Source organism: Chiloscyllium punctatum, chromosome 5, assembly GCF_047496795.1.
Source record: "Chiloscyllium punctatum isolate Juve2018m chromosome 5, sChiPun1.3, whole genome shotgun sequence".
In the NCBI taxonomy this organism is placed as follows: Eukaryota; Metazoa; Chordata; class Chondrichthyes; order Orectolobiformes; family Hemiscylliidae; genus Chiloscyllium; species Chiloscyllium punctatum.
In genome coordinates, this window is record NC_092743.1 from 142532851 (window position 1) to 142559865 (window position 27015).

General features: G+C 46.0%; 1 protein-coding gene and 1 long non-coding RNA gene across 5 annotated transcripts in view; both read right to left on the reverse strand.

The window, feature by feature from the left end:
* Window positions 1-3759, reverse strand: part of LOC140477509 (sodium/potassium-transporting ATPase subunit beta-1-interacting protein 3-like) — a 451646-nt gene extending 447887 nt beyond the window's left edge. The window contains exon 1 of one of the 4 annotated variants that reach the window (XM_072571555.1): window positions 3352-3759. In XM_072571555.1, coding sequence (XP_072427656.1) covers window positions 3352-3405 — 54 coding nt within the window. In that variant the 5' untranslated portion in view covers window positions 3406-3759. The remainder of the gene's footprint in view (window positions 1-3351) is intronic. The other 3 variants (XM_072571551.1, XM_072571552.1, XM_072571556.1) reach the window with 3 other exon arrangements.
* A 4515-nt stretch (window positions 3760-8274) lies between these two features.
* Window positions 8275-27015, reverse strand: part of LOC140477510 (uncharacterized) — a 56246-nt gene continuing 37505 nt past the window's right edge. Inside the window, exons 2-3 of the long non-coding RNA XR_011960755.1 lie at window positions 11231-11317; window positions 8275-8722 (exon numbers count right to left, since the gene is read on the reverse strand). This is a non-coding gene — a long non-coding RNA (uncharacterized lncRNA). The remainder of the gene's footprint in view (window positions 8723-11230; window positions 11318-27015) is intronic.

Below are 27015 nucleotides of genomic sequence, written 5' to 3' on the forward strand. Positions count from 1 at the left end.
TGTACCAGCCTCCATCACATCCTCTGGCAGCTCATTCCATACACGCACCACCCTCTGCGTGAAAAAGTTGCCCCTTAGGTCTCTGGCCAAAGGGCCTGTCTCTGTGCTGTAGGACTCTATGATTACACTCCAATCATAAAGTTTTTAAAAATTAGCTCTTTTACATGAAAGTCCCCAATTATTCAGTTGTCAGTGCCAGCTGCTCTTGGCAGTGACAGTAACTGAAAACTAAAACTTCTAAAAGACCACAGGAATAATTATACAAATTGTAAATTAGTTTGGAAATTAAAGAAATTAAACAATGCACTGCCATTTTTCACAACATGCAGAGGTTCCGAAATCAGTATTAAATCATAATGAGACACTTAGACACTGTGACCAGAAAAATCAGGTTCACCTCTGGGCTGCATTCTGGTAGCTAATCTTGCCCTAAATAATAATTGGAACCAATTCTTTACAAAGTACTTCTGAGATGGAGAGAAGATATAGGAGCCAGGGTTCCTACTCGTGAGTACACATCATGCTGGAACCTGGGAGAGGGCATCAGATGGTGACACCATGAGTTCAGTTCAGATCTTGCCAAGATGGCTAAATGGCACATGTAAACAGTGGTCATTTGGGTGATGTATAAATTGTCTATCAGCATTTATACACTGACTGAGGTCATCATTAAGGATTCTCCTTGTCAACCTCTCCCCTCACCTGAGGCATGGTGACCCTCCAGTTAAAGCACCAACAGTCATCTCTCCCTCTAAGGAGCAAACAGCCCTGTGGGCCTACAGTGACTTTAGCTGAAAATGTGTTGCTGGAAAAGCGCAGGAGGTCAGGCAGCATCCAAGGAACAGGAGAATCGACGTTTCGGGCATTCCCAGCAACACATTTTCAGCTCTGATCTCCAGCATCTGCAGTCCTCACTTTCTCCTACAGTGACTTTACCTGACACACCCTGACCACCCCACCCACCAACCTGAGACTGGAAATTCAGGAGATCATGGAAAGAATTGTAAGGGAGTTGATGGAAAAGAAAAAGAAATAAACAAAAGATCACCTTTTAGCTATGGGACCGGGTTTTAAAAGGATGATAGTATAGAACTGATGGATGGTATGTTTTGATAACATTGACAGAGCGGGGTCTTCCTTTGGGTCTTCTGTACTACAACAAGAGGGACCTATCTTTTCATTTCACATCTGAATATAGGCTGAGTTCACTCTTTATAAAACTGCATTGGACCATTGTGCTGGCCATTGATTAGAATCGATTAATAATCTGGATTTGAGGCAGTTTGGTCGATAAACAGCCTAATATATTTACTATATATAAGAACCTAGTATATTTACTGGGATACTGTGTCACTGAGATAACGGGATAAAAAAATGGAGCAGGATTCACGCTCCCAGCGCTTTGATGGGAAGCAGTTTCCAGCGGGAAGGATACCGTCTTTTTCTGATAGAATATAATTTGAGCGTCCGGTTGCTATGGTGAAGCTGAAAGGAACGACAGTGTGGTTGGTGTGAGTATCCCAGGTGTAGGCTGTGTAAAGCAGCAGCTGCTGTCTGTGCTGGGGCTAAGAGCAGCAGGTATTCCTGAGGCAGCCTGGTCTCTCCCAGCTCCTTCAGGGAGAGCCAGATGCTTCCTCCCTCTTAACATCCAATCAATAAAACCGGCAGCAGCCCCAGGAACTCACACATTGTTCAACCGCCCGTGTTAATTCCCAAAGCTCGCCCTTACTGACACACACTCTCACTCACTAACACACACTCTCACTCATTCACACACTAGTTCACACTGACACACACATACACTGATACACACTCTCACTCACTAACACACACACACTCGTTCACACTCTCACTCACTAACACACACTCATTCACACTGACACACACTCTCACTCATTCACACACTAGTTCACACTGACACACACATACACTGATACACACTCTCACTCACTAACACACACACACTCGTTCACACTCTCACTCACTAACACACACTCATTCACACTGACACACTCTCACTCATTCACACACTAGTTCACACTGACACACACATACATTGATACATACTCTCACTCACACTCACTGACACAGTCTGACACACACTCTCACTCTCTCTCTCTTACACACATAGTCTGACACACAAGGACTAAACCAGTGCCTACAAATTAATCATGTGCTGAAAAGATCAGCCCATTCCTGGCGGAGCCCGCTTTCTGAACTATCCGCATCGTGAAAGAAATCAGCACTCACTTGGAACTGAGGACTCAGTCTCCCTGATACTGCTGTGGGTGGGTACATGTTGGGGTGGTGTGTGACTGTGAGAGACACAGAGAGTGTGGGAGAGACAGAGAGTGAGAAAGTGTGTATGAGAGAGTGTGTGAGTGTGTGTGAGAGAGTGGGGGGAGAGGGAGAGAGAGAGAGACTGCGTGTGTGTGTTGGGGTGTGTTTGTGGAGAGGTGGGGGTGATGTAGGAGGGGGTTCAGGCCAACAATTTGCCCCTCCCTTCCTCAATAGCGACAAACAATGTCAGAGCCCCGATTACAGCAAGCCCACGGTATGACCAGGCCTCCCATAATGAACCACCCACCATCCTGGGGTGACACCACAACCCCAAACTGAAGGAGCCGCTCCTTCCACTTCAGCGACCTCACCAGAGAGCAGCTTCAGAGAACACTCAGGCAATAAGCAAGCTGTCCCCGGTTAAACACACAGCGGTCGGAGAGACACTGAGACACTACAATTACAATTACAGAAACAACCTGAGAAATGGGTTTGGATGATCCGCTTCTCACAGAGAGCAGCTACCCAGTTCCCATTGTTTGCTGCTGACAGATATGAACCTTCAGGGTAGGACTGAACTCCTCAACCTAGGATTTAATCAGACTCGGGGCTGCCCTGCGCTCAGTAAACCCTGGGGCAGAGTAATATACACACACGGGTCTACTGACAGCTCTCTGTTTGACACCGAGGATTCTCACAGACTTCATCCTTTCAGTGTGGGATCACCAAACCACAGGGGATTGGTGTTTAACACAGATCCCCACACATTAACACTAACCCAGCACTGATCCCCACACTAACCCAGTCCCATTCCCCACAATAACCAGGTACAGTTCCCCACGTTCCCCACAGTAACCAGGTAAAGTTCCCCACAGTAACCATGTATAGTTCCCCACGTTAACCGGGTACAGTTCCCCACAGTAACCAGGTACAGTTCCCACGTTAACCAGGTCCAGATGCCCACAGTAACCATGTATAGTTCCCCATGTTAACCAGGTACAGTTCCCCACGTTAACCAGGTCCAGATGCCCACAGTAAGCGATGTAACGGGCAGGGGGCTGTTGTACTCACCAGCTGGAAGGTACAGAGGATGATGAAGGTACAGCGTCCTGTGCAGCACCCCATTGCAGCCCGGGCTCAGCTGCTGCTGGCGTGGGGTGGGGGGGGGGGGGGGGGGTGACCCTCCGCAGCCCCGGCACCGCAAGGGGAGCGAGCCGCCGAGCTCCCGATGAACAGCAGCAGCACCAGCAGCACCAGCAGGAGTGAGGGAGTGAGGGAGGAGGGGGCTGCCATACACAGGACAGGGCACGCAGCTGCAACCCGCCGGGCTCCGGGCACACACGGACGGACGGAGAGGGAGCTGGGGGTCCCCGGGGCGGGGGAGAGGGGGAGAGGGGGAGAGGCTCCGCTCCTCGGCGGCTCCGGCGATGCTCTGGCTCCGGCCGCAAAGTTGAATTGAGTTGGTGCGGTTTTCAGGAACGTGAGTCGTCAGGGCGCTGTGGGCGGAGCGGCTCCTCCCCAAATCCCAGCACACGGTGGGGAAAGGGAGGACCCAGAGCTGGGATCCCCATCAGCTAGGATCCTGTCAGCTGGGAATCTGTCAACTGGGAGTCTGTCAGCTGGGAGTCTGTCAGCTGGGAATCTGTCAGCTGGGAATCTGTCAGCTGGGAGTCTGTCAACTGGGAATCTGTCAGCTGGGATCCTGTCAGCTGGGAATCTGTCAGCTGGGAGTTTGTCAACTGGGATCCTGTCAGCTGGGAGTCTGTCAGCTGGGAGTCTGTCAGCTGGGAATCTGTCAGCTGGGAATCTGTCAGCTGGGAGTTTGTCAACTGGGATCCTGTCAGCTGGGAGTCTGTCAACTGGGAGCCTGTCAACTGGGATCCTGTCAGCTGGGAGTCTGTCAGCTAGGAATCTGTCAGCTGGGAATCTGTCAGCTGGGAGTTTGTCAACTGGGATCCTGTCAGCTGGGAATCTGTCAACTGGGAGCCTGTCAACTGGGATCCTGTCAGCTGGGAGTCTGTCAGCTAGGAATCTGTCAGCTGGGAATCTGTCAGTAAGGAATCTGTCAACTGGGCGTCTGTCAGCTGGGAATCTGTCAGCTGGGAATCTGTCAGCTAGGAATCTGTCAGCTGGGAGTCTGTCAGCTAGGAATCTGTCAGCTGGGAATCTGTCAGTAAGGAATCTGTCAGCTGGGAGTTTGGCAGCTGGGATCCTGTCAGCTGGGAGTCTGTCAGCTGGGATCTGTCAGCTGGGAATCTGTCACCTGGGAGTCTGTCAGCTGGGAGTCTGTCAGCTGGGATCTGTCAGCTGGGAATCTGTCAGCTGGGAGTCTGTCAGCTGGGAATCTGTCACCTGGGAGTCTGTCAGCTGGGAGTCTGTCAGCTGGGATCCTATCAGCTGGGAATCTGTCAGCTGGGAGTCTGTCAGCTGGGATCCTGTCAGCTGGGAGTCTGTCAGCTAGGAATCTGTCAGCTGGGAATCTGTCAGCTAGGAATCTGTCAGCTGGGAGTCTGTCAACTGGGAGGCTGTCAGCTGGGATCCTGTCAGCTGGGAATCTGTCACCTGGGAGTCTGTCAGCTGGGAGTCTGTCAGCTGGGATCCTGTCAGCTGGGAATCTGTCACCTGGGAATCTGTCAGCTGGGAGTTTGGCAGCTGGGATCCTGTCAGCTGGGAGTCTGTCAGCTGGGATCTGTCAGCTGGGATCCTGTCAGCTGGGAATCTGTCAGCTGGGAGTCTGTCAGCTGGGATCGTGTCAGCTGGGAATCTGTCAGCTGGGAATCTGTCAGCAGGGAATCAGTCTGCTGGGATCCTGTCAGCTGGGAATCTGTCAGCTGGGAATCTGTCAGCTGGGAGTCTGTCAGCTGGGAATCTGTCAGCTGGGAGTTTGGCAGCTGGGAGTCTGTCAGCTGGGAATCTGTCAACTGGGAATCTGTCAGCTGGGAGTCTGTCAGCTAGGAATCTGTCAACTGGGAATCTGTCAGCTGGGAGTCTGTCAGCTGGGAGTTTGGCAGCTGGGAATCTGTCAGCTGGGAATCTGTCAACTGGGAATCTGTCAGCTGGGAGTCTGTCAGCTGGGAGTTTGTCAGCTAGGAATCTGTCAACTGGGAATCTGTCAGCTGGGAGTCTGTCAGCTGGGATCCTGTCAGCTGGGAGTCTGTCAGCTAGGAATCTGTCAGCTGGGAGTATGTCAGCTGGGAATCTGTCAGCTGGGATCCTGTCAGCTGGGAGTCTGTCAGCTGGGATCCTGTCAGCTGGGAATCTATCAGCTGGGAATCTGTCAGCTGGGATCCTGTCAGCTGGGAATCTGTCAGCTGGGAATCTGTCAGCTGGGATCCTGTCAGCTGGGAATATGTCAGCTGGGAGTCTGTCAGCTGGGAATCTGTCAGCTGGGAATCTGTCAGCTGGGAGTCTGTCAGCTGGGAATCTGTCAGCTGGGAATCTGTCAGCTGGGAACCTGTCAGCTGGGAATCTGTCAGCTGGGAATCTGTCAGCTGGGATCCTGTCAGCTGGGAATATGTCAGCTGGGAGTCTGTCAGCTGGGAATCTGTCAGCTGGGATCCTGTCAGCTGGGAATCTGTCAGCTGGGAATCTGTCAGCTGGGAGTCTGTCAGCTGGGAATCTGTCAGCTGGGATCCTGTCAGCTGGGAATCTGTCAGCTGGGAATCTGTCAGCTGGGATCCTGTCAGCTGGGAATCTGTCAGCTGGGAGTCTGTCAGCTGGGATTCTGTCAGCTGGGAATCTGTCAGTTCGGAATCTGTCAGCTGGGAGTCTGTCAGCTGGGAATCTGTCAACTCTGAATTTGTCAGCTGTGATTCCCATCAGCTGGAAGTCTGTCAGCTGGGAAGCTGTCAGCTGGGAATCTGTCAGCTGGGATCCCCATCAGCTAGGATCCTGTCAGCTGGGAATCTATCAACTGGGAATCTGTCAGCTGGGTGTCTGTCAGCTGGGATTCCCATCAGCTGGGAGTCTGTCAGCTGGGATCCTATCAGCTGGGAATCTGTCAGCTGGGATTCCCATCATCTGGGAGTCTGTCAGCTGGGAGTCTGTGAGTTGGGATCCTGTCAGCTGGGATCCCCATCAGCTGGGAATCTGTCAGCTGGGAATCTGTCAGCTGCGAGTCTGTCAGCTGGGAGTCTGTCAGCTGGGATCCTGTCAGCTGGAATCTGTCAGCTGGGAGTCTATCCGCTGAGCTCCTGTCAACTGGGAATCTGTCAGCTGGGAGTCTGTCAGCTGGGATTCCCAATCAGCTGGGAGTCTGTCAGCTGGGATCCTATCAGCTGGGAATCTGTCAGCTGGGATTCCCATCAGCTGGGAGTCTGTCAGCTGGGAGTCTGTGAGTTGGGATCCTGTCAGCTGGGATCCCCATCAGCTGGGAATCTGTCAGCTGGGATTCCCATCAGCTGGGAGTCTGTCAGCTGGGATCCTATCAGCTGGGAATCTGTCAGCTGGGATTCCCATCAGCTGGGAGTCTGTCAGCTGGGAATCTGTCAGCCGTGATCCTGTCAGATGGGAGTATGTCAGCTTGGATCCTGTCAGTTGGGAATCTGTCAGCTGGGAGTCTGTCAGCTGGGATCCCCATCAGCTGGGAGTCTGTCAGCTGGGATCCCCATCAGCTGGGATCCTGTCAGCTGGGAGTCTGTCAGCTGGGAATCTGTCAGCTGGTAATTTGTCAGCTGGGATCCCCATCAGCTGGGAATCTGTCAGCTGGGATCCCCATCAGCTGGGAGTCTATCAGCCGTGATCCTGTCAGCTGGGAGTCTGTCAGCTGGGATCCCCGTCAGCTAGGATCCTGTCAGCTGGGAATCTATCAGCTGGGAATCTGTCAGCTGGGATTCCCTTCAGCTGGGAGTCTGTCAGCTGGGAGTCAGTCGGCTGGGAATCTGTCTGCTGGGATCCTGTGTGGGAATCTGTCAGCTGGGATGCTGTCAGCTGGGAATCTGTCAGCTGGGATCCTGTCAGCTGGGAATCTGTCAGATGGGATTCCCATCAGCTGGGAGTCTGTCAGCTGGGATCCTGTCAGCTGGGATCCCCACCAGCTTGGAGTCTGTCAGCTGGGAATCTTTCAGCTGGGAATCTGTCAGCTTGTAATTTGTCAGCTGGGATCCCCATCAGCTGGGAGTCTGTCAGCTGGGAGTCTGTCAGCTAGGAGTCTGTCAGCTGGGCTCCTGTCAGCTGGGAATCTGTCAGCTGGGAATCTATCAGCTGGGATTCCCATCAGCTGGGTGTCTGTCAGCTGGGAGTCTGTGAGCTGGGAATCGGTCAGCTGGCAGTCTGTCAGCTGGGAATCGGTCAGCTGGGATCCTGGGCGCTGCCGCTCGGTTACAGTGACAGGTCAGACTCTGTGGCTGAGTGTTCACCAAATAATAACCACGGAAATAAAACAAAGAATCGTGGATGCTGGAAATCTGTCACAGAAACTGCTGGAGAAACTAAGCAGGTCTGTCAGGGTCTGTGGAGAGACAGAGAGAGAAACAGAGTTAATAACCCCCTTTTCTTCATCAGAGCTGCACAGGCGCTCACTCAATGCAGGACTATCGGTTCAGGAGTTCAGTGAGTGCAGGTTTCTCAAGCTCTGAGGAAGGGTCACTGGTCCCTAAACATTAACTCTGATTTCTCTCCACAGATGGTGCCAGACCTGCTGAGCTTTTCCAGCAATTATAGTGTTTGTTTCTGATTTACAGCATCCGGAGTTACTTCGGAATTTATTTTGAGTAGGTGACCAGTTTTAGTTTGTTAAATCTGAAGGGCAGTAACGGATTATCAGTGTCTGAGAGATGGAAACCTGGAATCGATCGGCAGCTCCCTGGCAAAATCTTTTGTGACTCTGCCCTGAAACTGCAGCACACTCAGGACCTGCCTCACGATTCCCTTCAGAGGGTCAGGAGGTCAGGTTGGGGATGTGGTTCTGAGTGCCCCGGTGTTATACAGAGGGTCATGGAAAACCCATGCAGGCAGATATTACAGGGGATCTCCCTTATCATGCAAGGCCCTGGAACTACCAACGGTCTACTCAGTGTTGCTCCTGTGCTGAAACAACAGCGGTTATATCTCTCAGACATGGGGTATAACAGTCGGATCAGTTGCTGTGTCCTGTACCCAGCAGCTGCTCTCCAGTTAAAATGTTGTGATGCAATAAACAGCAGCAGTAGCCAGGACTGCTTCAAAATGATTGATTCATCCCAACTTCCAGGAAACCTGCTGCAAACCTGAGGGAGGGTCTGACAATGATCGTTCATCATCTGGATGTTTAGATTGGGGAAACCACTCTTGCTGACCAATGATCTTACTCTGATGAGGAGCATCTTGGTAGTATGTGTATCTGGTTGAACACACTCTGTATCTGAGGAAACTCCAGCATTGAACCAAGCTCCGTGTCTTGTCTGGTTACATCTGTGCTGTTGGGAATAAAATCCCAGGCTGTCACTGAGAGCTGATCCATCACCTGGGGACAAGGCAGAAACAGAATACTGATTGTGAATGATCAGCCATGATCATAATGAATGGTAGTGCTGGCTCGAAGGGCCGAATGGCCTACTCCTGCACCTATTATCTATTGTCTACCTGACATACGTAGCTGTTGGATGTCCATGGTCAGATTCCACACAGGTTAGTAACCAGCCCCTAAAATTAACCAAAAGTTAGAATGTTGTCAGTTTGACAATTACTGACTTCTGAGCCCTGCTGAATTGGACTATCCTCATATGACATGGTCATTTGGGGAGGACTGGAGCTGGAAGAGGTCCGTCAGAAAGAGCTGGTCTCCATGTCAGGAGGATACAGACCTGGAGAAGGACCAGGCAGGGATTTCATTACAACCTAAACCTGAGATACTCACTGATTGTGAAAGTGGGAAGCCTGGAAACCTCCTGATCCTGAACACATCTGAGCCTCCAAAGGAAGTGGCTGAGTTGGACAGTTCTGAGATTTATTGAGCTTCTCACAGAAGACAGGTACAGCTACAGTTCTGCTGTACGTTTGTTGCTGAGAGGGCTCTGTGAGACTTCATATCCCTCTCCGATCTCACGCTCAGGCAGAACCACCTGTCTACACTATAATCTGCCACATCAGATGACCTGACAAATGGCTGTTCTGTACAGTGGTCATTTTGGTCAGAGCAAAGTGCCTTTCATGTGTCCCCAAGGAATGCCGCAGGCCTGCTCCCACATGCTGCTTGCCCTGTGACAGCAGCCCATGCTGAGGCAGGTTGCTTGAGGTGCTCTTGATGGCCTTGCACTGGGTTGCTGTGTGGACCATGACTCCATGACAGGGGCTGTACCATTGTACAGCAGCTTCAGATATCGAGGGTCTGAGCCAAACAGTGTGTTTCAATCAGACAGATGAAGGGCCCAGCATTGATGAGTGATCGATGATTGATGTACTATCATGTGAACCAAAGTACAGTGAAAAGCTTTACAAGCTCTACAAGCAGATCATCATAAACAGGGATGTACAGATCAAAAAAGACTCAGACAGAGGCATACAGGTTACATTGCACAAGGCGAGATCAGTGTTAGCAAGATCAGCATTATTTGAAGCTAGAGAGATCCATTCATCAGTCTAATAACAGCAGGGAAGAAGCTGTACCTGAACCTGCTGGTGTGTGTGTGTGTGTGTGTGTGTGTGTGTGTCTGTGTGTGTGTGTGTGTGTCTGTGTTTGTGTCTGTGTGTGTGTGTGTGTGTGTCTGTGTGTGTGTGTGTGTGTGTGTCTGTGTGTCTGTGTGTGTGTGTCTGTGTGTGTGTGTGTGTGTGTTTTCAAGATTCTGTACCTTCTCCCTAATGGAAGAGGTTGCAGGAGAAAGTGAGGGATTGCAGATGCTGAAGATCAGAGTCGAGAAGTGTGGTGCTGGAAAAGCACAGCTGGTCAGGCAGCATCCGAGGAGCAGGGTTTGCTATGTTTTGGGCAAAAGCCCTTCATCAGGAAGAGGCTATGGGAGAGCATTACCGGGTGTGATGAGTCTTTGATGATGTTGGCAGCCTTACTGTGGCGGTGAACTGTGTAAACGGAGTCCATGGTTGGAAAGTCAGCTTTCGTGACGGTCTGGGCTGTGCACACCACCTTCTGTAGTTTCTTACAGTCCTGGGCAGAGCAGTTACTGTACCAGGTCATTATGCACCTGGACAGTATGCTCTCAATGGCGTATCTTTAGAAGTTGGCGAGGGTCCGTACAGACATGCCAAACTTTCTGAGCCACCTGAGGAACAGGAGGTGTCGTTGGGCCTTCTTGACCGTCGCATCTACGTGGAAAGTCCAGGACTGTTTGTCAATTATCGTCACTCCAAGGAACTTGATGATCTCCACTCTCTCATAAGTTAGATAGGGTGGACAGTGAGAGCCTTTTTCCTCAGATGGTGACAGCGAGCACGATAGTTTTAAATTGAGGGGTGATAGATATAGGACAGATGTCAGAGGCAGTTTCTTTACTCAGAGTAGTAGTAGGGGCATGGAACGCACTGCCTGCAACAGTGGTAGACTCGCCAACTTTATGGGCATTTAAATGGTCATTGGATAAACATATGGATGATAATGGAATAGTGTAGGATAGATGGGCTTCAGATTGGTTTCACAGGTCAGCACAACATTGAGGGCTGAAGGGCCTGTACCGTGCTGTAATGTTCTATGTTCTATGTCCTTACTTCTGCTCCATTGATGTAGTTGGGGGCATGTCCTCCTCTTTCTTTCTGAAGTCAATGATCAGTTTTTTAGTTTTGCCGACATTGAGAGAGAGATTGTTCTCATTGTACCATGTCACCAAGCCCTCTGTCTCCTTTCTGTATTTTGAATCATCGTTACTTGATATCCACCCTACCACGGCGGTATAGTTGGAAAACTTGTAGATGGTGTTCATTTGGAATTTAGCAAGACAGGGAGTACAGTAGGGGGCTGAGGATGCATCTTTTTGGGGGGGTGGGTCTCCAGTGTTAATGGTTATTGTGGTGGAGGTGCACTTACCTATCTTCAATGATTGCTGTCTGTGCAGTCAAAAGCTGGGTCATCTGAGTATGGGCCCTCTTTTGCCCTCAGTCCATCTGCATCCTACTATTAACAAGAGAGTGAAAACACCAGATTAGATGTGCATATATCCCTGTGCCATCAATGCAAATGACTGCTCAAGATTACTGAATGTATTGTCTACTCTGTCATGGTAGCCCACTCGGTGACCTGCTGTATATGAGTCTCCATGTGAGGTTAGTGATCCTGTCAGTGCAGCACCTCCTACACTCTCAACTCTGAGATAAAGCAGCGGTAATGGATTCCTCAATTTTCATTACAAGGACCACCCTGCCTTTGAAATTCTCCCACTTAGCCACACCTTGGCCTTTTCTCCTCTGCAAGCTGTAATTTGTATTCAGTGCCCAGGCCTCTCCATCTCTGGACAGGTTGAACCTGTCCCCACCAGGGACTCCCTGTAGCCCTCCCAGCCTGTATTACCTACACCTTAGCTGGACAATGCTAGTGACTTGCGTGATTCCTCAGTATACGAATTATTATCTAAGGTAGTTGTCGTCTCCATACACTGTTGTTCCTGATCCTCCTGCATTGACTCTGTATAAAAGAAATCATTAGTTCCTCAACCACCATCATTTCCTAACACACAAGTTCCTAACATACAAGGAACGGCTGAGGATCCTGGGATTGTACTCATTGGAGTTTAGAAGATTAAGGGGAGATCTAATAGAAACTTACAAGATAATAAATGGCTTGGAAAGGGTGGACGCTAGGAAATTGTTTCCGTTAGGCGAGGAGACTAGGACCCGTGGACACAGCCTTAGAATTAGAGGGGGTAAATTCAGAACAGAAATGCGGAGACATTTCTTCAGCCAGAGAGTGGTGGGCCTGTGGAATTCATTGCTGCAGAGTGCAGTGGAGGCCGGGACGCTAAATGTCTTCAAGGCCGAGATTGATAAATTCTTGTTGTCTCAGGGAATTAAGGGCTACGGGGAGAATGCGGGTTAGTGGATTGAAATGCCCATCAGCCATGATTGAATGGCGGAGTGGACTCGATGGGCCGAATGGCCTTACTTCCACTCCTATGTCTTACGGTCTTATGGTCTTACTTCAGCTGGTGTTTCAGCAAACATATCAGATCAAGTTGGCTTTCACTGGAAAATACTTCATAGAATTGGATGCTGTCCAAAGCACTTCATTAGACAGTTCAACACCTATTATCTGTCTCTGCTGCACACCAATCCAGCTGTGCCCAGCTGCCAACAGTGCTGCCATAATCATCATCACAACTTTCATCAGCCTCAGTATTGTTCGGTATCCCACTGTACCCCTGGGATAATCCCTCCCTTCTGCATGGCCTGCTCATTTTTCATGCAATACGGGGATAGAGTGATAAGGTATAGTCAGTATTCCTGTTTACACATCTCGGAGTTCCTGCTTTTACATTTGCTTATTCCTTGATCACCATGTGGAGGTTGGCAATGAATAATAACCTCCTCAATCGGCCTGTTTACTGCCCCCTAAGAGGTGTGCCATCCCTGTGAAATACTCTGCTCCAACAGCTGGCCTTTACTTCAAGCCCACGTTGCAGGAATGGTCATTGAAACAGCCTGCAGACTGGTTTGCCCACTGCACACCAGCTGCTGATCTCATTGGTGAATCCAGTCGTGCCACCTGGTCCCAGCAGGCTTTTTCCCGCTGTTCGCCTCCTCCTGGCGTGGCCTGGGAAAGCATGTGAACAACACATGAAACATCAGGGCCCAGGTATTCTTGTGAGTTCAGGCTCAAGATGTTGGTGTCTGTGAAAAAAAAATGTCATGCTTGGAGACATTGGCTCAGAGAGAAGTTGCAGCTAGAGAGAGGCTGTTTGGCCCATCCTGTCTGCTCCAGCTGAATAAACTAGCCCGCCCCCTCTAGTCCCATTTTACAATACACCCTTCGTAACCTCACTGCTGCTGAAAGCATTTCAGGTGTGGCTGCATAAGTTAATCCAATGACTAAACTGGTCAGTGAGTAATTGCTGGATTTCTTTGTACCTGAGGAGTGGCATGGTGGCTCAGTGGTTAGCACTGCTGCCTAACAGCACCCGGGACCTAGGTTCAATCCCAGTCTCAGGTGATGGGCTGTGTGGCATTTGCACATTCTCCCAGTGTCTGTGTGGGTTTTCTCCCACAGTCCAAAGATGTGCAGACTGGGTGGTTTGGCTATGCTAAGTTGTCTGCAGGGATGGAGTTGGTCTGGGTGAGATGCTCTTCAGAGGATTGGTGTGGACTTAATGGGCCGAATGGCCTGCTTCCACACTGTAGGGATTCTATCAGCATGGTTTGTATGACAGGTGCATTTTATAGATCACCAGCAGCAGAACCTGAGGCATTATTGAATGAATACAGATGACCTGCATTTACTGTTTAATCTGTGTTAGAACTAGATAAAAAATTCATAACGTACTGAATTCATCTGACGGAGTATCAATTAAGCATTTTGGGATGAGAAATTCAAAGCTGAATAGGACATTGATTACAAATTGGTTTAGTTTGAAATGGTAAAATGGGATTGAAATGGAAAGGTGTTCTTTTCACATTACTAACTGGAGCATATTACAGCTCAGTTAAGACTGGATCTGGGACCGGGCGGTAGCACAGAGTCAATGAGAATTGGGAAGGATGGGAGAGCTGGCTGTGCTAAACAGAGCAGGCACGTACAGAGCTGAAAGTTCTGGCTCTGGCTCAGGCTATGAAATACATTGATAAAAGGAGTGAGGGAAGTCTCACTGAGCTGGGTAGCAGTGAAAAGAAAAATTAGAGAAAGGACAGAATGTGGGATGAAGCTGCAGGAAGATCAAGGTCAGATAAGGCGTGAAATCACTCCAGAGAGGCTGGTATCCCGTCACCAAGACCCCCTTTATTTACACGTGGGGAGTTCTTGACACAGATCCAGCTCCCTCAGAGCCAGCTCTCAATGTGAACAGAACCTCTGACACTCCTGTTTATATCTGTCAGCCAGGACTCCCTGATTGGGTCTGATTAACAGCCCCAATCAGGGAACTCACATTCTATGCGATCCCACCTTGTTACATTCACTACAAGTCACTTCACAGGGAATATCAACTTGGCTCTGGTGCTGTGGCAGTGGTGGGTGCCCAGTTGGAGAGATGCAGTAACAGACTTGCAGGAAGGATAGGCACTGGAGGCATCAACATGTTCAGAGAGAAGGAGAGTCATAGAGCCATACTGCAGGGAAACAGACCCTTTGGTCCAACTAGTCCATACTAAACATAATCCCAAACTGAACGAGTCCCACCGATCTCCTATTGGCCCATATCTCTCCAAACCTTTCCTATTCAGTATTTATCTAACTGTCTTTTAAACATTGTAATTATACTCACATCCACCACTTCCTCAGGAAGTTCATTCCACACATGAACCACCCTCTGTGTAAAACATTTGTCTGCCATGTCTTTTTAAATCTTTCTCCTCTCATGTTAAAAATGTGCCTCCTAATCTTGAAAGACAAGACACCTGCCACTCACTCTATCTATATCCCTCATTATTTTCCACGGATTTCTTTAGAGTAATTCACAAGAAAAGAGGGATTGAGTGTTGGGAGATGATGTAAAGGTAGAAGAGGCAGCACCTGACCAATTGTGAACACTTTAAACCACTTCAACCAGAGCTGAGGTCAGGAAACAGGGGAAAGGGCAATAATGCTTCCCCTGGCCCTGTCTCTGCCACGATGTGGGGAATCTTGGGTGTGCCCCAACTTTGTGAACATTCATCTCCTTTATTTGGTCTACTGACCCTCAGCTCTGTTTCTCTCTCAATCCACTCTTATCACTGATGGGCGACATTTAAATGACACTGTCATTTTCATCACCTAGATCCTAATCAGACTTGCCAGCCTTCATTGTGCAGATATCAGGAGTAACTCATTGAGCACTTCCCATGAAATACTGCTGATTGGTATAAAGCAACCTCCAATGGGATCAGGACCTGGAAAGGCTACCAATGATACAGTGTCACAAAACTCCAGGCCGTGCTGTGATAGAAAAACTTGTGGAACTACCAATTCAAAGTCAATCAATCGCCCCAAAATAAATCCATCTCATTTGCACTTGAATGAATTCAATGAATGAATGAATGAATGAATGAATGAATGAATGAATGAATGAATTGAATGAATGAATTGAATGAATGAATGAATGAATGAATGAATGAATTGAATGAATGAATGAATGAATGAATGAATGAATGAATGAATTGAATGAATGAATGAATGAATGAATTGAATGAATGAATTGAATGAATGAATTGAATGAATGAATGAATGAATGAATGAATGAATTGAATGAATGAATGAATGAATGAATGAATGAATGAATTGAATGAATGAATGAATGAATGAATGAATGAATGAATGAATGGATGAATGAATGAATGAATGAATGAATTGAATGAATGAATGAATGAATGAATGAATGAATGAATGAATGAATTGAATGAATGAATGAATGAATGAATTGAATGAATGAATGAATGAATGAATGAATGAATGAATTGAATGAATGAATGAATGAATGAATGAATGAATGAATGAATGGATGAATGAATGAATGAATGAATGAATTGAATGAATGAATGAATGAATGAATGAATGGATGAATGAATGAATGGATGAATGAATGAATGAGCTTCCACAAGCTCCCTCTAATGAGTTCTATTGATGTACCACTGAACTAATGTGTCTAACTTTAATCAAAGTCACTGCATGATAAATCCATGAAACTGACTAAGATCAAATTTTACATCTCATCCAACAACTGTTAGGTTCTTCACTCAGCGAGTCGTAAGATCATGGAATGCCCTGCCAGTAGCAGTAGTGGACTCTCCCTCTTTATGGGTATTTAAGCGGGCATTGGATAGGTATATGGAGGATAGTGGGTTAGTGTAGGTTAGGTGGGCTTTGATCGGCGCAACATCGAGGGCCGAAGGGCCTGTACTGCGCTGTATTGTTCTATGTTCTATGTTCTAACTGTCCATTGACCTCAAAATTGAATTAACACTTTACTGGTTGAACTGCAGCAGTTCAAGAAGGCAGCTCACCCCCACGTTCTCAAGGGGCAACTAGAGATGGGCAAGAAACGCTGGGCCCAGCCAGTGACACCCACATCCCTTAAATGAATAAAAAGGGACTTGACAGAATAAATCAGTAGTGAATTTAACTTCATTCAAGCCACATATATAAAAACCATGTCCTCTTCTTCTGAATGAGACAGATATAGAATTAAATTTCGGTTGGTTTGGAGTGTCTAGCATTAGGCTCAATTTAGATATTGAGAGTAAGGCAACAGTGACATTTTTATTTTAAGAAAAAATGTAAACACACTTTTCCAGAATTAACAAGTTGATTAAAACATTGTTGTTCAGGCCGAATGTTTCTGATGTTACAGTCATGCTGTTATTTAAGGGTTAAACTTTAAAGAGGAATTTCATCTCTGCCTAGTAAAGCCATGAGGTAGTTTATTTGCAAGATAAAATACCCCGACACACATTCTCAATTTTGTTTTATTCCCACTGTTATTGGAAATATCATTGTGTGTTGTTCATTACTCCTGGGCAGCACAGATAAACTATACACAAAACTCATACCTGGTTAAAAATAATATAATTAATAGGAGGAGACAAATGGTGTAACAAACTGAAAAATATTATTTGTTATTATAATTCCACCCATCTCTTGATTTGTCCATATTCATATTTTAATCAATCAAAGCTCAACTCTGTTGATTGAATGAAATAGACTTGCATTAATACAGTGCCTTATCAAATCTTTCTGAAATGTCCCAACTTGTTTCACGCACAATCAATTATATTGAAATGGAGTGGCTGCTTATGCAGGCAAACGCAGCAGCTGATGGGAGAAATAGATGGATATGTTGATGGGGTTAGATGAAGAAAGATGGAAGGAGGCTCATGGCCACTTGCATGGTCCCCTTGGGCCAAGTGGTTTGTTTCCGTGGGGTAGTGCTTGTGAATGAGTACAACAGAGTAGCTTAATGTGTCATTTTTACTATGTACAACTGATAGGGTAAAAACGAGACAGCGTTCCTCCAGGATCAAGGTGCTACATGGACAGCACAAGACTACACAATCATACACAGGGCAGCATAAAGTGCATAAGAAGTGCAAAAAATGCAAATTACATTGTAATAAAAGAATGATAATTCATAGATATTGTTCTATCAGCAATTCAAAGTCATGCAAAGAATTTCAGATGGGAAAGAGTCCGATCATACTGTGTTAAGGCGTCTGATAGCTTGGGGGGAGAAACTACTGCACTGTCTGGCCATGAGAGAGACTGAATGCTCCAGTATCTTCTGCCAGATGGCAGGAGGGAGCAGAGTTTGAGTGAGGGGTGTCTGGGGTCTCCCACAATGCTGTTAGCCTTTCGGATGCAGCGTGTGGTGTAAATGTCTGTAATGAAGGGGAGAGAGACCCCGATGATCCTCTCAACTGTCCTCACTATCCATCGTAGGGTCATACCATCCAAGACAGTGCAATTCCCGAACCAGGCAATGATGCAACAGCTCAGGGTACTCTCAATGAACCCTGTGTAGAATGTGGTGAGGGTGGGGGGGGAGGGGGGTGGGATGTGGGCTTTCCTCAGCTTGTGCAGGAAGTAGAGACACTGCTGGGGTTTCTTGGCTATGGAGCTGGTGTTGAGGAACCAGGTAAGATTTTCCACCAGGTAGATGCCAAGAAATTTGGTGCTCTTCACAATCTCCATGGGGGAACCGTCGATGTCCAGTGGAGAGTGGTCGCTCTGTGCCCTCCTGAAGTCAACAATCATCTCTTTCATCTTGGCCACATTCAGAGACAGGTTGTTGGCTCTACACCAGTCCGTTAGCCGCTGTATGGTGACTCCCCTCTGTATGCTGACTCGTTGTTCCTGCTGATGAGACCCCATACAGTCCTATCATCAATGAACTTGATGGTGTGATTCGAGCTGTGCATCGCTGCACAGTTGTGTGTCAGCAGGGTGAACGGCAGTGGACTGAGCACACAACCCTGGGGGACCCCTGTGCTCAGTGTGATGGTGTTGGAGATGCTGTTCCCAATCCGGACTGACTGAGGGCTCCCAGCCAGGAATTCCAGGATGCAGTTACAAAAGGAGGTAGTTGGGCCCAGCAGACTCAGCTTTCCAATCTGGTGCTGAGGAATGATTGCTGTAATCTGCTTTGTATCAGCTTTCAGTAGGGTTATTAAGACAGGAATGCTATTAAGAAACTGTTACTCTTTTTGAAGTAAACCCACAAGATCACTATCCTCCATCTGACCCAGTAGGTTAGGCTCAAACAAAAACAGAAATTGCTGTAAAAGCTCAGCAGATCTGGCAGCATCTGTGGACAGAAATCAGAGTTAATGTTTCGAGTCCAGTGACCCTTCCTCAGAACTTGACTAGTTAGCAGTAGATTAGGCTGCCAATTCTTCAAATTCACATATTCATCTCAAGTACCTGTGGCAATGTAGGATACCTGCAGCACTATAATGCCAGGTGAGAAGAATAAGAGTTGAAATCATGAAGATAAAGACTGAGCTAATAGTCTTAACTACACAACTCAAAGAACATTTCCAAGGTCTAGAAGAAAGGCTAGAGAATGTTTGAAGTCTAGTTACTTATAGAGGTTTATCAAATAATGGGGGGCATGGACAGACAAGGTCTTTTCCCTGTGGTGAGGGAATCCAGCACTAGAGGCCATAGTTTAGAGTTATAGAGTCATAGAGATGTACAGCATGGAAACAGGCCCTTCGATCCATCCCGTCCATGCCAACCAGATATCCCAACCTAATCTAGTCCCACCTGCCAGCACCTGGCCCATATCCCTCCAAACCCTTCCTATTCATATACCCATCCAAATGCCTCTTAAATGTTGTAACTGTACCAGCCTCCATCACATCCTCTGGGAGCTCATTCCATCCACGTACCACCCTCTGCGTGAAAAAGTTGCCCCTTAGGTCTCTTTTATAATTTTCCCCTCTCACCCTAAACCTATGCCCTCTAGTTCTGGACTCCCCGACCCCAGGGTATTTACCCTATCCATGCCCCTCAAAATTTTGTAAACCTCTAGAAGGTCACCCCTCAGCCTCCAACACTCCAGGGAAAACAGCCCCAGCCTGTTCACCCTCTCCCTGTAGCTCAAATCCTCCAAACCTGGCAACATCCTTGTAAATCTTTTCTGAACGCTTTCAAGTTTCACAACATCTTTCCGATAGGAAGGAGACCAGAATTGCACGTAATATTCCAACAGTAGGGGTTGAGAGGGGAAGGATTTGAAAGGGACCTAGCACAGAGACAGGCCCTTTGGCCAGAGACCTAAGGGGCAACTTTTTCACGCAGAGGGTGGTACATGTATGGAATGAGCTGCTAGAGGAAGTGGTGGAAGCTGGTACAATTACAGCATTTAAAAGGCATCTGGATGGCTGTATGAATAGGAAGGGTTTGGAGGGATATGGGCCAAGTGCTGGTAAATGGGACTAGATTAATTTGGGATATCTGGTCGGCATGGATGAGTTGAACTGAAGGGTCTGTTTCTGTGCTGTACATCTTTATGACTTTAATTACAGTCACAGGATATAAAGTCCTACAGCATGGAGACAGGCCCTTTGACCCAAACTGGTCCATACAGACCAAAATCTCCATCCACACTAACCCCATTTCCCTGCACTTGGCCTATATGCTTCTAATCCTTTCCTATCCACGTATTTGCCTAAATGCCTTTGAAATGTTGTTAATGTACCTGCCTCAACCACTTCCACTGGCAGCTCATTCCATGTGCGTACCACCCTCCGTGTAAAAACGTTACCCCTCAGGTTCCCTATTATTCTTTCCCCTCTAACCTTAAACTGATGCCGTCTAGTCCATGATTCCCCAACCCTGGGAAAATCCCTGAGTGCGTTCACCCTATCCATGCCTCTCATGAGCTTATACACCTCTATAAGATCCCCCCTCAATCTCCTATGGTCTAAAGATAAAAAGGTCCTAGCTTCTCCGACCTCTCCCTATAACTCAGACCGTTGAGTCCTGGAAACATTCTTGTCAATTTCTTCTGCAGCCTTTCTAATTTAATAACATCCTTCCTATAGCAAGGTGACTAAAACTGAACACAGTACTCCAAGTGTGGCCTCACCAACATCCTGTACAACTGCAACATAACTTCCCAATTTCTCTACTCAGTGCCCTGACTGATGAAGGCCAGTGTGCCAAAACCCTTCTCCGCTGCCCTGTCTACCTAGGACTCCACTTTCAGAGAACTATGCACCTGAACTCCAAGGTCCTTCTGTTCCACTACACTCCTCCAGGCCCTACCATTCACCATGAAATTCCTACCTTGATATAACGTTCTGAAATGCATGACCTCACACTTACCTATATTAAACTCCATTTGCCACTTCTCGGCTGATCAAGGTCCTGCTGCAATTTCTGACAACCTTCCCTACTGTCCACAATACCACCTATTTTAATGTCAACAGCAAACTTACTAATTATGCCTAAATCATTGGTATAGAAAACAAACAGTAATGGGCCCAGTACCGACCCCTGAGGCAGTCCACTCGTCACAGGCCTCCAGTCCAAGCATCCTTCCACCATTACCCTCTGCTTCCTATCATCAAGCCAACTGTGTGTCAAATTTGCCAGCTCTCCCTGGATTCCATGTGATCTAACCTTCCAGAGCAGCCTACCATGTGAAAACTTATCAAAGGCCTTACTGAAGTCCATGTGGACTACATCTACCACCCTGCCCTTGTCCATCTTCCTGGTCTCTTCATCAAAGAGCCTCTAACAAATTTGTGAGGCATGATCTCCCACTCACAAAGCCATGCTGACTACTCCTAATCAAACCCTGCTTTTCCAATTGCATGTATATCTTATCCCTCAGAAGTGTCTCAAGTAAATGACCTACCTCAGGTATTTGGTCTATCTTTCCCACGTTTTCTATCCAACCTACTATCATATGACAACCCACTCATTATGGGTATCAATCTATCAAAGCTCCTCTGCACCACTTTACATGCATTTATAAGCAAGGAGATAATAACTGCACACAATATTCAAGATGTGGTTTTTACCAGTGCCCTGTGTAACAGAAGCATAACATCCTTACTTTTATGTTCAATTTTTCATTAATAACGGATAACTTCCCATTAATCTTTTTGATTGTGTGCTGTACCTGAGCACTAACTATTTGTGACTCATGCACCAGAATACAAAACCCTGCAGCTCCATGGAATTCTGCAGTCACTCTCCGTTTATGTAATACTCTTCCTGCTAAAGTGAACAATTTCACATTTTCTCACATCATCCTCTATCTGTCAGATGTTTGCGTACACACTTGATCTATCTGTACCTATCTGCAACTTTCTTACGTCTTCTTCACAACATACTTTCCTACGTATCTTAATGCTGTCTGTGAATTTAATGACCAATACTTTGCTTCCTTCATCTAAGTAATTGACGTTAATCATAAAAAGTTAAGGATTTCTCACTGAAGTTCCACCATCACTGTTCAATCTATTCAGAATTACAGGTGTCTCCATGCCATATGACACTCCTTGGTAGCTGCTTTTGCTTCTTCCTGAGACCCACACTCAATGTCACACACTGTCTCATGCACAATTCTGACCTCTCACACCATCAGCATGAGCTTTCGGAGAGCTGCTCCTTCATCAAGTGGTTGAAGAACCAACTGATGAAGGAGCCGCGTTCTAAAAGCTACTGCTTCCTAATAAACCTGTTGGACTGTAACCTGGTGTTGTGTGATTTTTAACTTTGTCCACCCCAGTCCAACACCAGCACCTTCACATCATATCCATCCACACTGCATCACACTGTCTCAGAGCTGTTGTGATTCCGTTTCCGTTTCATCCCTCATCCCACTTGACATCTTAACAACAAACCTTTTCTCTTCCCACCAGGTGTTAAGGAATTCAAGGTTCAAAAGAAGAGAATTCGAAATGTAAACTTTGCTTTTCTCTCCACAGAGTCGAGAGTGTGGTGCTGGAAAAGCACAGCAGGTCAGGCAGCATCTGAGGAGCAGGAGAGTTGACGTTCCAGGCATAGGCCTTCCATCAGGAATTATGCTCGAAATGTTGACTCTCTTGGTCCTCTGCTGCTGCCTGACCTGCTGTGCTTTTCCACTGCTGCATGTTTCAACTCTGATCTCCAACATCAGCAGTCCTCACTTTCTCCACAGATGCTGCCTGACCTGCTAAGTTGCTCCAGTATTTTCTGTATTATTTCAGATCTCTTACATCTTTAGTACATTGCTTTTATTGACATGAAGATTGTCACTTGGGTAAGGCAATAGAAGAGGGAAAAAAAAATATATATATACAATGATGTCACAAAAATGATTAAAGCCTTCAAGAAAAGAAAGGTCAAATTGTGGGGATATTTCTTTTTAAGATTCTCTTAGTCTGTGTCTTTCTCAAGGGCAATTAGGGATGGGCAGAAATGTTGTCCTTGCTCACAATGCTCATATCTCATGAATGAATAAAAGGAAACATTTCTTAACGCACTTTGTAACTTCCATGTTATAATCAGTTATCATTTTCAAAAGCAAGAAATATCAGCACACAGCACACACTGGAAATTTGCCTTTTCAGATCTTCCTTCTCTAATATACCTTTCTTGCAAACTCTGTCCTCTAATTATCTGATTTTCTCCTGAAGATATGCATTGCCATGGTTACGAGCACCTAAAAGCTGATGGTCATAAATTCGAGCAAATTTATAGTAGCTTTACTTGAATAGTGCTGCTATAACCCTGTAATTTATTACAGACCTTTATAGCACTCTTTCAAATTATTAAAATATTCTGAGATCTTTTTGTTACTGTGAGTACTATAGCAACTTAAAATATTCTTCTCAATCCTCCAAGCCATGCAGTATGATGAGTGTTATTCACTTACACTTAGAGTATAACATCACCAGAATGAATAACTTAATGTATGCCTTGAATTAAAAGTGTGATTAGTGGCATGGAGTTACACAGCTGTCAGAATTTTATAAAATATCTTGTTCTATTTTATTTAACCCTAAGCTGAAATTGAATGTTAAAAGTTTGGGTTCTGCTAGGAACATAGGAACAGCAGTAGGCCATTCAGCCCCTCAAGCCTGTTCTGCCATTCAGTGAGATCATGGCTGGTGTGTGGCCTAACTCCATTACCTGCCCTTGCCCCATATACCTTTACACCTTTGCTTAATAAACAAAAATCTACCTGAAATTTAAAATAACAACTAATCCAGCGTCCACTCCAAACCTCTCCCACCCTTTGTGTGTAGAAGTGCTTTCTATCATCTCTCCTGAACAGTCAGGCCTTGGTTCTAAGACTGTGCCCCAAGTTCTGGAATCCCTGATCAGTGAAAATAGTTTACCTTTATTTAACATTCTCTTCCTGAAGACTTCAACCAGATCATCTCTTAAACTTTCAAACACTAGACAAAACAGGCCTAAGTTTATATAATTTCTCCTCATAACTTAACCCCTGAAAATCAAGTATCTTCTTTAAAATCTGCGCTGTATTTTCTCCAAGGCAATCTATCCTTCCTAAGATGTGGTGCCTAGATCTGCCCACAGTGTTCGAGTGCAAAGCATCTGTATGAAAATTCTATGTGTCACAATGGCATCTACTACCAACTTGTGGCTGGGGTCATTAGCTCCCACTCTCCAAATTTTATGACTGAGTCTAAGGGATTATTTGGTTTACAATCGTAGGAAAAAAAACCCATCAGTGAATCGTAACGAGAAGAGGCTTCTGTCTTAGAAAAGATATCAATTATTGCACGAAAGCAACCAGTAAGTAATGTAGGGATTGTTACAAAGTCTTTAGGGAGACCTATAAATATACATCTTCACCTAATCCAAAAATCTTTCACCTTTGTCACAGTTTATTATGTCATCAGATTGGGTGGAGCTTAATGCAGACCCCAATATTAATCCTTTCAGAAACATGACCTTATTTCCCAGGTTTAACGTAGCATTGCAATATGTTCTTTGAGTGATGGAAATGTGCTCTTGCAGTGTCTTCTGTTTGCAGCTACTTTGAGCAAACTGGGAAAGGGTCAGAGCATGAGCCACTTGGAAGCTGTAGGCACCACCCCAGACGTGTGCGTTTCTGAACTTTCAGAATTCTCAGTGATTCCACTGTGTTTTGGTATCCCTCCTGAAGCACCGCGGGTTTGAAGGTGGAAACAGCAGGAAAGGTGAATAAAGTTGCTGAAGCCTCTTTTAGAAATATCGAAAATAGGAGCAGGAGGCCATTCAGCCCTTTGAGGCTGCTCCATCATTCATTATGATCATGGCTGATCATCGAAATCAAAAGCGCGTTCCTGCTTTACCCCCCAGTATCCTCTGACTCCTATAGCCCCAGGAGCTATATCCAACTCCTTCTTTAAATCATACAATATTTTGTCCTCAACTGCTTCCTATGGTAACAAATGCCAATCTCTGAAGAATTGTCTCCTCATCTCAGTCCTGAGTAAATTACCCTGTATTCTTAGACTGTAATCCTGGGGTCTAGACTCCCGAGTCTTTGAGGACACTCTTCCCGCAGCTAAGCTGTCCAATCCTGATAGAAATTTTTGGGTTCTGTGAGATCTCTCTTCGTTGTTTTAAACTTCAGTCATATAATCCTAACTGATTCAATCTTTCTGCAATAATCATCATTAAATGTGAGAGTCTGAGTTTAATAAAGTGAGAGTCATGACAGAGCTTTGATTATGAAAGGAAAAATCATCATTTAATCAAGTATTCCAAGGTTGTTACTTCCAACAACTGGCAAACTGTCTTCAGAAAAATTAGAAAAAAATATCCATTGGAATATTTGTTCTCCTGCCTTGTACAATATTGTAAAGCTGGTCTAGTCTGCATTCCAGTGCTAATTATTAATCTTCCCCTCTGGCTTTCCTTCATTTTTTTGGAGCAGAATTTACCCATCTCTATGGCTGTTTGAAACACCTGACAGACAAATAACCTTTGGATTGTGCCCCACAGCACTAACTGATTCTGAACTGCAGCTTGTGTTTACATCACTATCCTGGGAAACAGAAGTTGCTGGAAAAGCTCAGCGGGTCTGGCAGCATCTGTGGAGAGAAATCAGAGTTAACATTTTCGGTCAGGTGACCTTCCTCAGAACTAATTCTCTCAGGAAGGCTCACCAGACCTGAAACGTTAACTCTGATCTCTCTCCACAGATGCTGCCGGACCTGCTGAGCTTTTCCAGCAACTTCTGTTTCTGTCCCTGATTTACAACATCCACAGTTCTTTCGGTTTTTATTCTGGGAAATGTAAGTTTGAGTGACATATGATGTTTTGAAGAGGATTGTATTTTTATATTTTATCTGTTCAAGTAATGTTTATCTATTTTGACAGAAGTATGGGTTTATCAAAGACTTTCAGATGTTCTTCCAGTATTTGGCTTGTGAATTCTGTTTATAAAGTGGATTGGGTGAGTTACAGGAGTAGGGAAGGACTGGGTTGGGGTTAAAGGGGAGGTAAAGGAATCTTAAAGGTGGTGGAGGGTGATGCAAGGCCTGGCATTAGAGGTGAAAGGTGCTTTGAAGAATTGGGCCATTGCTTCTGTGAATCAGTCCGGGATTTTAATGTGGGATCCTTATCATTAGTGTGCTTCCATTTCCAGCTTACACCATGCCCTGAGACAGACCCTCCTGCCCTTCAGAGGTAAACATCCTGTCTGCTGACACTACCAGGTTGGAGGCAGAATCATAACTTTGGAATAAAATCCTGAATCCCCTCCATGGTGGAAATTTGACATGTGGAAAAGTGTAAATACTAATACAACAACAACCTGCATTCATGTAGTGACTTTAATGTCATAAAACTTTGCAAAGCCTCACAGGATTATAAGTGGACAAGTAAATGGAAGCTAAACAAAAGTGATATATATTGGGATAGATGGTTAAAAACTGGGTCAATGACAGACGTTTTAAGGAATACCCCAAAGGAGGAGACAGATGGAAAGGTAGAGAGACGTTGTGAAGCAGTTTTAGAGTTTATGTTATGGTCCAGACCAAACCCTCTCACAATGTATTAAAAAGATAGCCTAGACCTCAACATTTCTTATTTTTAATGGCTTTGTGTTCGGATGCAATTCGATTGGTCAAACTGCCAGGTTTGAAGCAAAACACATTTTATTTATACACTTCAGTTAAAATACAGACCAGGACATTACCCTATTGGAAACCTTAACAACATAATACATCATTCAACTACTAAACAACAACCAGTCCAATATCGTAACATCCTGTAAACACATCCTTGGCAAAAGCAAATTGAGTAAAATCAAATGTCTCGCACACAATTCTCCAGGGCAGGAGAAAAGAACATCAAGAGAGAGAGATAACACAAGTTTTTTTGCTGTAGCAGGGAGAGATGAACAGCAGCTTCCAAACCCCAACAGCTACTGAAAGTTAAACTAAAATCCTGGTTCTTGCAATCGTGACCCCACCCCTTCCAGCTGCTTCTATTGTTCCAACTTAAAAAAACCCCAAGACCTCACAAGCTGTTTACTTTATTGGACTTGAACAGACCACTCAGCATCTTCATGAAAAGACCAGGACAAAATACACTTCTTAAAGCCATTATATTGTCGCAGTATCATCTAGTCCTTCTTAATTAACTATACTGAGTTTTTTTTAGAATAGATTACTTACAGTGGGGAAACAGGCCCTTCGGCCCAACAAGCCCACACCAACCCACCGAAGCATAAGCCA